A 14,236-nucleotide genomic window follows, 5' to 3' on the forward strand; every position below is an offset into this window, starting at 1 on the left:
TGAAGTTCTAGGGGAAAATAAGCCCTGGGATCATGCCTGGGAATACAGACTCTGGCAAGAACCCGAGGGGAGGTTAAGTAGCCACAGTAGGCAAAGGAAGCTCCAGTGGTGACCCAGCAGGGGCCAGAAGTTAGGGAGGAAAGGTAGGAAGGAGCCCAGGGGAACAGCAACAAGGTTTGAGATTGTATAGACTGTGGTTGCTAGACATAGGGTCCCCGGACTTCAGCCCGGAGCAGTGAATGAGCTCGGATACCTCTACCAGCCCCTGGGGAAGGGCACAGTCTGGGCTGAGGATAGGTTAGACTGCTTGAGAGAGTTTATCTAAAGGGACTTTGATACCCCAGAAGGGTCAAGCCATGAAGAGGGAGCACACTCCGTCATGAACAGGGAACAATCACGTCTGGAGAGAGAGACCCTAAGGTGTGCAATCCAAGGAGGATCTCCAGTTGAGCTAGAAGAAGGCGCCACACCAGTGATTAGTACACCCTGTGATAATAAGGAAATCTAAGTAAAACATCATGTTATTTGCAGAGGATGAGGCAGGAATGCTGTAGCATTTGAAGGTGTCATACTAAATTTCTGATAAAATAGGATATCTAAATAATTGCATGCAACAGCACTTTCAACATTTTCCTTTCCCAGTGCTGACAAACAGGTTTCATTGCCAGAGTTTGTATGACATCAGTACCAAAAAAAAAAAAAAAAAAAAAAGTATTTTTTTATTTGCCCAGATTCTTAAGTGCTGGAATTGTAGAGAAAAGAAGATATATTGTACAGTCAGATAAAGTTAATTAGTATTGTTTCTATCCTCATTCTGAATTTAAGTCGTATGCATAACAGTACCTCTCTGCTTATTCACCTGTTTTTTAAATATTTCTGTGTATTTTGAGATACAGACCAGACTCCATCATAAATGAGTAACTAGAACACATTTGTGCAATCACATAGCTTTGGGAGAATAATGTAACAATAACTGATCTTAGATTATGTGAGAAACCTGTCCCTTCATGCTTCAACCACCATTCCAGGGGACATGCGTCCATGCTGATGACGGGTTCTGCTCGATAACAATCCAAAGCAGTGCAGACTGTTGCACATTCATTTTCATTATCGGAGTCAGATGCCACCAGCAGAAGGGTAGATTTTCTTTTTTGGTGGGTTGGGTTCTGTAGTTTCTGCATTACAGTGTTGCTCTTTTAAGACTTCTGAAAGCATGCTCCACACCTCGTCCTTCTCTGATTTTGGAAAGCCATTCAGATTCTTAAGCCTAGGTTTGAGTGCTGTAGCGATCTTTAGAAATCTCACATTGGTACCTTCTTTGCGTTCTGTGAAATCTGCAGTGAAAGTGTTCTTAAAATGAACAACATGTGTTGAATCATCATAAGAGACTGCTATACCATGAAATATATGGGAGAATGCAGGTAAAACAGAGCAATTCTCCCCCAAGAAGTTCAGTCACGAATTTAATTAGTGCATTTTTTGTTAAATCAGAGTCATCAGCATGGAAGCATATCCTCTAAAATGGTTGCCGAAGCATGAAGGGGCATACGAATGTTTAGCATATCTGGTACGTAAATACCTTGCAATGCTGGCTACAAAAGTGCCATGCAAATGCCTGTTCTCACTTTCTGGTGACATTGTAAATAAGAAGAGGGCAGCATTATCTCCTGTAAATGTAAAACAAACTTGTTTGTTTTAGTGATTGACTGAACAAAAAGTAGGACTGAATGGACTTGTAGGCTCTGAAGTTTTACATTGTTTTGTTTTTGAGTGCAGTTATGTAACAAAAAAAATCTACATTTGTAAGTTGCACTTTCATAACAAAGATTGCACTACAGTACTTGCATGAGGTAAATTGAAAAATACTATTTCTTTTATCATTTTTACAGTGCAAATATTTGTAATTAAAAATAATATACATTTTGATTTCAATTACAACACAGAATACAATATATATGAAAATGTAGAAAAACATCCAAAATATTTAATAAATTTCAACTGGTATTCTATTGTTTAACAGTGCAATTAAAGCTGCAACTAATCACAATTCATTTTTGAGTTAATCACGTGAATTACCTGTGATTAATCAACAGCACTAGTCAAAGCTATTTGAGGAAGAAGGAGGCCAGTTGCCCTACCTATTTACCTTTCTCCAGCAAGTGAAGCCATTAGGCTTGTTTTGTGGATTTTGTCCCTTCTGCACTGCGTGGCGGAGGGTGCATTTAAAGAAATTGGTCACTTATAGGATTGCACTGGTTTAACAGCCTCCTTGATTTTCTCTATGTGAAGAGATGCCTCAAAATTCTCTCCGTTTTAATGTGGTTATTAGGATAATAGCTGAGACAGTCAAATAAGTTTGTAATAACATTCAAATTATTGTAGAAAAGGGATTAATTTGAAACAAAAACAAACCAAATGAAAACAGACTTATGATATACATTATAAATCTACTGAGCTAGAAGATCCTTTTGCAACTGAGTAATGTCCTGACACAGTTAAAACTGTGAAGAGCAACGGTTGTCAAAATTAAATAGTGTTTCGACAATGTTCCTAAATTGTGCCTTCAACTCTTCACAGCTGTTGCAAGATTTGGGAGCACTATTAAAACATGGCTTAGTCCCATTTACACTGGCAAGAACAAACATTTATATTGTTACTTAACACACTTCTACAGCACACTTGGGACCTTATATGGAAAAGCCAGGTTGCCAATCCACTGTAAGATATTTATCTTCACTGTTTCTTCTTGTTTTTAAAAACATCGTCCTTTTTAAAGTACAGACATGCACACAAAAATTACTATAAACATTACATCCTTGTGTTGCATATTTATTCTCCATCAACGTCTGCAGCATCAAATTTGCTCAGTTTACAACTTCAAAACACATTTTTTTCTAATTGCCAGCAATGCAAGCTTAATCTGCTACCTGAAAAACAAATGGTGTCTCTTCTGCTTCATACACCATCACTAACAATAACAAATTCTGAATTAGAATTTAGAAGACAATTCTGTAGATGATTCATGAGGCAGAATAAAATACAACTTGCTCTTCCACAGATAGATGGGCTTTACAGTGCTAGGAGTGGTAAAAACTTCTTTTTTTATACAAGTAAACTAAACAAATGTGACTGGGAAGACATGAGGATAGGAGTGGTGAAGAGAGCAAATATATGCCATAATATGGAGTCATTTTTCCTCAGTCATAATAATCACTATAATCCTACTTTAATTTATTCTGAGACTATTCAGGAAGATTAGCATTTTCTACCACTATCATTGTTTTATGTTACTGCCTTATTTTCTTCACATTCTAATGTCTTCATTGACTAATAAAATTAGTCAAGGCTTGAGTCCTTGGGGATATTTGCTTTTAAAGAAAAAAAATAGACACATTTAAAACTAATTGCCGGAGCTGGTAAAATTCATTCTGAAGGAATGAATTACTTGATGAATTTAACCATTTATTGTGTTCTAAAATACTTCGCAAACATGGCTTTATGTTTATGAATTATGACAGCTTCAGTGGGATTTAACTGGTGCACAGGCCCTGTGCTAGCTCTCTACACAGGTGTGAAAATTGTTTTTTCCTGTGTGAAATTCACAAACAGTGGGGAAAAGGCAGCACAAAAGTGGAACAACCAAACACCTTTTTTGCATTCCTACCCAAGTACTTCTCCTGCTCCAATAATTGCAAACAGCAAGATTCTGCATTCATCTCAGAGGACTGCTACTATTTTCAACAGATGACACTGCAGGTAGAATTTTCTTTCTAGTCTATTACCACTTCCCCTGCTTCTGAATATTTTCTAAATATTGCAGTGTGTATCTTTTAAAGAGTCACGGATTTCTTGTCCTGGTTTTCCCCCCCGAGGAATTTGAGCTAGATTCCATCTGAGTCTGAATTATTGTCAGATGGTGCCATTCCTTGATCTCCTATTTTGGAATGCACATTTTTAAAAAATATTTTTTCCCTCTGAAGAGTTTATATCAATTTCTTTGTGTATCGAACTTTTGTCTAACTTTGGGCTCAATCATGAGCCCATCTTGCATGCCTATACATGAGAGTAGGGTTTGTAACAAAGCCTCCTTTATTCACATTACCCACATCACCTATACAGAAGGGAGAGCAGCCTTCACTACTCTCCTTCCCATGCAGACTGGCAGGGTGTAGGCACATCTTTGGCTCTAGGCACTACCCTTCCATCCAATGCACCAACTAGTAGAGCTGAGTCAATGTAAAAGGGGAAACTGACCAGACTGAGACTCACACAGTCAGTGTCTGATTCCTGCTCTGGTTTGGGAACAGCATAGCTATCCTTTCCCTGGTTCTCATACTGGATAGTAAAGCTATAAATTAGAGCTGGGTGGAGGGTATAAATTCCATTTTTTACAAAAGATTTTGAAATTTGGCTTTGTTCTGAATCAGAATGAAAATTAAACTTTTCAAAATGCTCAATGAAGGAAAAAGCTGTTTTTTTTAAATGTTGACTGAAATGTTTTGCTTTAACAGAAGCTAAATATTTTAATTTTGACATCTTAAACTTTGTATTATACAAAATAAAAAAAAATCCAAAATAAGTAGTCCCTTTAAATCAAAAAATATCTACATGTTTTGTTCCAAAAATGTAGAAATGAGACGTCTTCCGGCCCCGCACCCTCCAGTTTCCTTCCAAAACAAAGTTCCAGCAAAACTGACCCAATTTTGTGAAGCATTTTGAGTTTGATGGAACTGCATATTCTGAGGGAATGTGTGTCTTCTGAAGTTTCTCCATCCAGCTCTAGTTACAATCCAGTCTTTTGTAAGAACCAAGTTCCATTGCTTCTTTTTAAATATTCACTTCTTTTACCAGTTAAACAATCTCTCCATTTCTTAGATGCTTGTTCCTTTCCCAGCCCTCTTCATCTTATATACCTAAAACCCCATCAGATTTCCACAGTTTCTTGTTCTCCACCTTTCTCTCTCATCACTCCTTGACACTTTTACTGCTACCTTTCTTGTACTGCTCTACACTTGCTTTACATCTTGCACAGGATTCTTCCTCTCAGTTTACCTCTGATGCTTCAAGTTTATCTGACTCAAAAATTCTTTTTTAATTCTCAACTATATAAATCAAAGTAGTCCCACAGATTTCAATGGTCAGTTCACATACATTGAGGTATTTTACCTAGATGCCAAGATTTTCTTAGTCTGACTTTAAAACTGTCTTGGTCCAGCTTTAATGGTTAGGTGAAACCCAGATAGAGAGGGAAAAATCAGCTGTGTGGAAAATCTCAGGCTTTTCTATTTCCTACTCTAGGCAAGCAAAGGGCAGGTCAGCACCCTACCTGTGTGCCATGTTACATGTGCTGTTTCTACAAAGTACAGGGCTAGTTATCAATCAGCCAAGGGGGAGCAAGAGGCAGAGCCCTGGAAGGAGGGAGAACTTTTCTCCAACTCAGTCCCCCTACTGATCTCAGGCTGGTGATCCTTCCTTTCTCCTCACAAAACCACCTTTCATCTAAGTCTGCTTCTCTCACAACTCAGCCCAAAAAGGGCCTGCAATTGGCTGTATGAGAACCTGGCTGTGTGGGCATTTCTGGCACAGAAGCTCCTGCAATATTAGGCCATGCTACACTCCTGTGTGAGTTTGCCTGATGCATATCAGATCGAAAGCCACAGGGTAGTTTATGCTTCACATGGTGCCATGAATGGAGTGGCATATCTGTGTGTTGCTTGAAATCCTTCTCAAGCTTCTGAGTCCTATTCCATTTGTTCCCTTGTTCAGGCCTTTCTCTCAGCCAATGAAGGGTATGGATACTCCACTTCTTGGAAATAGAAAGAACTAAGATATGGCAGCCCAACAAGCTCATTGGTAGGTTCTGTATCAGGCCCCAAAAAGTCAATGCAAAGACTGTAGGGAATTACATCAACAAGGTCTCAAGGTACTTTTCCCATCTACTGCCAGGGAGGAACTTTATCCAAGCTTTAGGCCTGGCAGCAGAAATCAAAGCAAGCAAGCAGGCATTTGCATTCATAGACCTAGGTGCATGGTGTAGATTTATATACCTTGAGCCCATTAATCCAAAACACTACCCAGAATCTTGTGAATAGCTGTTACAGAATGTGCAATGTATCTGCTCTATAAAGCCCCACATTTATTTTAATGTCACAATAAGAATCTAGCTATGGAATGAAAAACTGCATGTTTACAATACTAAGCTAATAGATGAGTACTAAAAATGGATAACCTCAATTTCTTTCATATGAATACTTGCATTTAAATAGCCAAATGGATTTTTGTGAAGAAAAAACATATTTATATGTGGGACCCAGACATTATATGATAAGTTTTACTCTTGGACAAATGGTTATGGCGGAGTTGTGAACAGGGGTTCATATGTCAAAGGCTGGCAGAACCTTAGCTATAGCAGTTAGAAAGGAAATACTATTACAATATCTTCGTCTCAGCCCCCAAACAGTCCAATTTGCACTGTGGAGACTGTGGTTTTCTGCAGCTTAAGAGGTTAGAATCGGAATGAAAAGCAAAAGCCCACTAGTAGGGATTTCAAATCAGAAATTAGATTAGAAATTACAAGAAACCCACCCCTAAGCACACCCATCCTTATCAGTTTCAACTGTATTTCCACCCATGGTCCAGTGTTTCTAAATTTAAAGGCTGTGTTATTTATTTAAACCAATTTAGGTAAGATGCTCATTGGGGTACTCCAGGAACTATTCCAATATGTAGAATTCCCTGAATACAGTGAACATTACTATGTTCTCCCTACCTTCTCCCATATAGGCACACAAATCAGAGAGTGAAAATCTAACTTTTATCCATCCCTAAAATTATTGCTTGGGAACTAATTAGTCTGCGGTCACCATTTTAAAAAACAAGGTATAATTATTTTTAAGTTATATTTTGTTAGGTATATACAAGCCATCATGGGCATGGGTGCCCTATAATAAGTAAAAATGTATTATTATTTCATGTCTCTGAGGGAAGGTCCATCAGAATCAATCTAAACAAATGCATGCAACCTAATCTTAATTTTGGAGGAACAGATTGGCAGGAAGCAGAATCTGCTTTTTCCAACGGGTTTGATTACATCCACTAGGAGCTAAATGTAATAGCTCAACATTTGGTGCCATTTTTCCCTATGCAGAATTAACCTGCATATGGCAGTGGAAAATCTGAGTTTTAGCTCACAGAGTTATCTGTATATTCCCTCATGGCAGGAGGGATAGGGTATTCTCTTTGGTTCACCACCAAAACCTATGAAACTTGGGGGATCTCCTAGATGCAAAGAGAATGTAGATGGAGAGCCTCGGCCTCCACACTGCCAATGCTCCTACAACACAGACCCACAGTTTTGGCTTGGGAAGAATCCAGCTGAGCAAGTCTCTCTCACATTCCCAGGTGCTTCCAAGCCCATCTCTAGGCTTTTAGCTACTGAAGTTCAGTAGATGGACCATGTCCCCTAGTAGCATTACACTTCCTTGCAAATCATTTTAAAAAGAAAACTTTACTATGTCTCCTTTGCATTTTTCTTTCCTTTAACTATATGACAGAACACATTCCCTTCCTTTTTTAATCCTGTTTTCCCCTCAACGTTATTTTTCCTTGAGTGTGTAATATTTTTTCCTCTCTCCCTCCCTTCTATACAGTGCTGTTTCAGGAACTCGCCTCTCCTTCAAACTCGCTACTCTTTTCTGGGGTTCCCCAGCTCTCTCTTTGCTCCCTTCCCACAGCCTCTTATTCATTGTTCTCTCCCACCTAACCCATTATTCAGATACTCTTTTCTTCATTTTCGTGGACACAAACCCCGCCCACCAGACATAGCCACTGCCCCTTTCTAGATATGCACAAGCATTTCTACTCTGACACACATTGCCATACATGCACCAATGCTCTCAGACGATCCTGTCCCCCTACATACCGACAGCCCTTTCCCACAAACACCATAATCACTGCTCCCTTCACACTCACACTCCTCTCCCTTTTGGGAAATGGACAGAAGGAGACCAAGAGAGGGTCCTTTTCCTATCCTAGAGCAGAATGGCATTAAGCAGGGTCAGGGCCGGCTCCAGGCACCAGCTTAAGAAGCAGGTGCTTGGGGCGGCCAAGGGAGAGGGGCGGCACCTGCTGCAATTCGGGGGCGGCAGGTCCCTCACTCCCTCTAGGAGCGAAGGACCTGCCGCTGAATTGCCGCCACCGATCGCGGCTTTTTTTTTTTTTTTTTTTTTTGCTTGGGGAGGCAGAAATGCTGGAGCCGGCCCTGAGCAGAGTCTCCAGGCTAATACACTCATCGGGGCGCAACTCACTCTGCCTTATCTAGTCTCAGACGAGGCAGACCCAGTTAAATCCTAAGCATTTGCTCAGCACTGGGCTGTACTCCGCTGAAGGAGACAGAGGAGAGAGATCTTCAGTGGGGAGGAGAACATCTGGAGTGCGATTGGGTCTTGAATATTCAGTGATGCCAGGGCAAGGGATGAGGGAGAGAAAAAGGCAGAGCACTAGGACCCAACGGGAAGCAGATGAAGAAATCCTCAATAGGGAAAGAGTGTCTGTTTTTTAAGAAGTTTTCTGCCACTTCTGACATAGACATAGTCTGTCTATGATAGCGACAGTCACCTCTGGCCTGCACTTTACCAAAACTACAAAGTAGGGATCCGGCAAGACTCCTACGAAGGGGCTTTTATGTGTTCAAAGGAAAAGGGGAGCATGGCACAAAGAGAAATCCACCTCTCCATGCTATTCCAGCACTGGCCCATGAACGTAGGCTCCTGTTCATGTGTGGAAGTGGAGGACTGCATGCACATGGGAGGCTATGCATTTGGATTTGATTTCGCTTCATAACAGCTGTAGCATTTTGCACTTGAAAAATCTTCTTCTGTCAAGATGGTACAGTACAAACAATACTCAGATGTGCCTTCAGTTTATAACTTTGACTTCTCACCAAAGATAATTTTTGCAAACGGGGCCAGGAGAGACAAAGATAAGGAACTCAACCTCTGGCTAGGGCTGCACATTTCAGGAATTACCACACCTTCAGTTAATCCACTAGTGATCTAACCCACATCCCTTACATAGGGTTTTAATTTGCTCCTGCCTTCTCAAAGACTTTCACATTTCCTTTGGTTGGTCATTTCTCTTTATGTTTCAAGGAGAATCGCTTCACGGATTAATCTTCACACAGTGTAGGTCTTGTGTGAAAGGTCACAGGAGGACTTTGTTTTATTAATCATCCTGTTATAAAAGGCAGGACATAGAAAAAGACAAACTGGAAATGTTAGTGAGGATGACATGGCACAGAATTTAATAAACTCTGCAGCATTTGAAAGCAAAAAGCTGACAGCGTGGTAAGAAACAGCATAAATGATGCTCATGCAGGAGAATGGGAATGGTACATGTCACAAGAAAGCTAAGAAAAAAAAGTAGAAATGCAGTCAGACATCCCTTTCTAGACTGTGTATCCCTAGACTCAGTTTAGAGAATCTGACATGGCTGGTTATATTTGTCTGAAATGCCCCATTCAGATAACAAGTGTTAATCCTAATGGGAAAAGGTAAAGTGGGTTTGTTGGCTGAGTGTCCCACTCAGGTATGAGTAAGTGGAAGTAGCCCTCAGAGAGAAAGGGTGTGTGCTAGGATTTAGCAAAGACAGCTCCTGAGGAAGGATACCCTAGGAGCAACCAAGCCTGGGAAGGTGTAGTGTATAGATCAAATAAACATAGGAGCAGCCAAATCTGCTTGATGGATTTCTCTGGTAACTTAAATACCATTGTAAAGGCATTTAAGCTACTTACTGCCCCCTAGTATAGAAGACATGGCGTAGGTGTCTCTACATACTGGTGAACTCCAGCGACAAGAATGGGACCTGGCGGGGCCAGGAGCAGTCAGTAGCATACAAACTGGGCCTGAGGCTGCTTTGCTTTACACCAGGACTAGTGCAGATTGGCCCCAGGATTGGGAGCCGCATGAAGCTGGTTGAAAGAAGCCATCTTTGTTGCTGCCAAGTCTACCTGCTCTGGTAGGGCTTAGGATCTGACCCAAAATGGCTGCCTCTCGTTACTTTAAAAAGTGTTGTGTTTTTTTATGTTAACTGCCTTTTGAAAAAAAGACACTTCAGTTCTTAAAATAAGATTAAAAAGTTTTGTAATTTTTGAAAATCACTGTAGTTTTCCTTCATTAATACAATATAGGAATTGCCAGAACTGTGTAAATATACATTGCATGTACATCATTACCAGAAAGATATTGACAAATTGGAAGGATTTCAAACAAGAGATACTAATATGATTAGGAATCTGGATCAACTGACTTATGAGGAAAGATTAAACACACTATGTATTTCTTGATAGGTGCTGACCAGGGAATGCCATGGCAATAGTCTACAAATATTTGAAGGGTATAAACAACAAGAAAGGAAAGGAACAACTAGGAATAATAGTATAACACTAAATGCCAGAAAATAAGACTGAATATCAAGAAAAAGTTTCTTGACACTGAGTATAATTAGGATATGAAATAATATTCCAAGAGAGACAGTGGAAGCCCATTCCTTGGGAAACAAAGCTGGACAAAGCAGTATAAATTATACCATAGGGAACAATCCTGTACTGGCAGGGTATAGACTAGATGACTTAATAGGGTTTTTCTGGCTCTGATTTGTATGATTCTATTACATTGTGCCTGTAGGATTTTAATAATGAATTGCACAGAATATTAGCTGGATGCAATTGTTCCACCTTTTTTCTTATACTGTTTTACTGACAAAGGAAGGACTGTAATTCTAATATCAATTATCTTAGAAAAACTGATCTGTGTTTTTTTACCTTCCTACCTCCTGGGCACAAAAATAATGTGATTTTTTTTTTGTGTGCTTGAAATACCCGTGGGTCTGATATTCAGCAACCATAATATTTTTGTTTCAAATATGCCCATTACAAAACAAAACACAAAACCAAACATCTTTAAGGAGAGTTTTCCATTAGAACTTGTTTTGTCATTGCACTAATGCTATCGCTTTTGGAAAGATACTGCTGTTAGCAAAAATAGAACACCTTTCATCAAATGGGATTTGTTCCTCACTGGAGTGGAAACTAAAGAGAATGAAATATAGGAGGAAGGTACCTTCTTGATGGTATCCAGCATGGATCGCCCTCCTTGCCAAGGTTTGGAATTCTTTCTGATACAAGTCAGGCTAGCCATGCTGTGCCACTTCCGGTCCTCTAGCTTCTTATGAAAAGCATTAGCCAACAAAAGCACAGTGTCATATATGTAGAGGTTCGAAATCTGTAAAGAGATTAGAGATTGATTATTAGCAGTTAGTGGACACACGCTGGCAAACAAAAACAGAATTCATAATCTGTTTGCCTCAGCTGTTTATTGCCCACCCTGTCAATAACTAAATGATTTACTTGGTATTAAACAGCTTAAAAAAACCTATTACAATAACCATCCCTTAACTATGCTATCATCAACAATTTAGGGCCCTGATCCTGCAATGAGATCCAGGCTGACTACCTCCACTCCTGCGTGAGGCACAGGAGCCCCGATACCTGCACAGATCCAGCTGCTGGATTGGGGCTAAATTATTATTAGTTTCTCCTGTTTCTAGTCAATTTCCAAACAATTTCATTATCTGGTTCTCAAGCACCAGTATATTTTGAAATGTCTGGGCTTCCCACATGGTAGGTGCACTTGTTTGTAAATGTATCAGGGTCAGACAGCTCCTGTGCACCTGATGGTGGCCTAGGTGCAGCACCATGCCTCAAATTTTTCCAAACTCTTTCAGCAACGGAACTCAGTGGTATCTCTCCCTGATAGTCCAAAACAAACAGAGTCTTCACACCAGTCTCCAGCTAGACCCAGCCCGATGTCCAGGAGGGTTTGTTCTCTTGCTCTATATCCCGCACCCACATCCAGGGTTTCTTGCATGGAGTCTGGCCTCTCCCAGAGTCCACAACTCCTCTCCAGCCCCATACACAGGTTTCTTCTCTTAGCTCTTCCCCATGACCTCCATCTTGCCCACCTGTGGAGGCAAGCTAATTACTGGTATGTCACAGCTGGGATGGGTTTTTCTCACTAAACAACGAGAATTTAATTTTTTTCCAAAAGCTGTTTACCAAACCAGCATTTTGAGGCAAATATGGCTTGTTAATGCCCCAGTAGGCACACATTTTCTTTTTCATTTGGTGGTTCATCATGGCATTTATCATGTAATTTTATGATTTTCAATCGATCAATCAGTGTATTTCTTAGTACGTTCAGTTCAGGTAACTGAAATGGGGAACATGAAACGAGAGAGTGAGATGTTCTAGTCCCTATTATGAAACTCTCAGGCTTGGTCTACACTACCCCCCCCAATTCGAACTAAGGTACGCAACTTCAGCTACGTGAATAACGTAGCTGAAGTTGAAGTACCTTAGTTCGAACTTACCTTGGTCCACACGCGGCAGGCAGGCTCCCCCGTCGACTCCGCGGTACTCCTCTCGCCGAGCTGGAGTACCGCAGTCGACGGCAAGCACTTCCGGGTTCGACTTATCGCGTCCAGACTAGACGCGATAAGTCGAACCCAGAACTTCGATTTCCAGCCGTCGAACTAGCTGGTAAGTGTAGCCAAGGCCTCAGTGAAGTCATAGAATTTGCAAAACACTCACTTGTGCTCATTTCTGTTTCATTACTTTCTAATATTTAAAATAGAAATTCTGAAATTTTTAGTAACTTAGCATCAGCACTGGATGCTCCCTGTGCTTCAGTGAAAAAATGTCAGTGCCTAGTAAGGCTATTTCAGCATTTTAAGAATTCCATAATGGTAATATATTAACATATTAAATATGCACATAAGGCCTGTTTCTGCAATGCAGTTAGTGCCCTTGCTTTCCATTAACTTCTGTGGAAGCTGAGGGCTCTTAGCACCTTACAGTATTAAACTCTCAGACGATATATATATTTATGCCCAGAAGTTTAAGTGCAGCGTCCAACAGAGGATATTGAAGCTCAGCGGAAGAAACAGAAATAACCTACCTCCCCCTCTTCCAGTTATCTTGATTAACTTTCTTATATATTTATTTTTTAACTGCATATTCACAAGTTCAGTCAGACATTAATGATAAGATATAATTCAGTATGAAGTAATAAAGGAACAGAATTCACAAGCTCTTCTGAAACAATTTACAAAATGGCCTTTTTCAGTCATCTCTGTCCTCAGATGGCAGGGGCAGGTGTCCTGCTAATGCTATCATAAAGAGACATCATTAGCTCCATCTGACAACAAGGGGCTCAGAAGCAATATTAAGTTAGAAGACTGAATCATATCTAGGGCATTTGACAACACTCTTTTCAGATCATCTAGCAGTCACTTGAAGTTCTTGGGCCTGTGGCTGTCTAGGGGAAACTCAGCGTTTTCCGAGTAACACCAGAAGGGGTTCTGGACACAGCTGCCAACTTTCACCTGATAAATAAGCACCCCAACTTTCACAATAAGCCAAAAATCAAGCTGATCCCATTTCAAAACAAGGCCAAAACAAGCCAATCCCTAAGGACCCCGACACTCTATGTGACCAGATCTCTGCGGAGTGCAGTCTGGGACCGTGGTGGGCCCACTATGTATCCTGGACTCTCTCCCCCGCTTGCCGGGAGACGATCAAAAAAAGAAGCAACACGCTACAAGAAGCTACAAGCGAAACAAGCAACAAGCCAAAAACTAGCAACTCACAAGCCAATTAAGCCAAAAACAAGCCCAATTTCTGGTGTTTCCCCCTCACCCCCGGGGGTTTGGCATGTCTGGTTCTGGAGTGTTCCCAGTATCTGAAAACTAATTAGCCTGTGTCTATTAGGGTTACCATACGTCCGGATTTTCCCGGACATGTCCGGCTTTTGGGGGCTCAAATCCCCGTCCGGGGTGAAATCCCCAAAAGCCGGGCATGTCCGGGAAAATCGGGAGGGCTCGGCCGGGGCCTCTTTGGCCGGGGGCATGGTGCCGAGCTGGGCTGGGCGCGCGGTGCCGGGCCGGGGTCGCAGTGCCGGGCCGGGGTGGGTGCGGTGCCGGGCGGTGAGCCGGGGGTGTGGTGCCGGGCCGGGGTCCGGGAGCCGGGGGGTCCGCTGGGCCGCGAGCCGGGGGGTCCGCGGGGCCGGGAGCCAGTCCGGGCCCGCGGGGCCGGGAGGCCTGCGGGGCCGGGACCCCCCGGCTCCCGGACCCCGGCCCGGCACCACACCCCCGGCTCACCGCCCGGCACCGCACCCACCCC

General features: G+C 41.6%; 1 protein-coding gene across 1 annotated transcript in view; it reads right to left on the reverse strand.

Moving 5' to 3' along the window:
* Window positions 1-14,236, reverse strand: part of GRID2 (glutamate ionotropic receptor delta type subunit 2) — a 1,042,513-nt gene that overhangs the window by 323,323 nt on the left and 704,954 nt on the right. Inside the window, exon 7 of the mRNA XM_034772953.1 lies at window positions 11,118-11,279. Coding sequence (XP_034628844.1) covers window positions 11,118-11,279 — 162 coding nt within the window. The remainder of the gene's footprint in view (window positions 1-11,117; window positions 11,280-14,236) is intronic.

This window comes from Trachemys scripta, chromosome 5 (genome assembly GCF_013100865.1).
Source record: "Trachemys scripta elegans isolate TJP31775 chromosome 5, CAS_Tse_1.0, whole genome shotgun sequence".
Classification (NCBI taxonomy): domain Eukaryota; kingdom Metazoa; phylum Chordata; order Testudines; family Emydidae; genus Trachemys; species Trachemys scripta.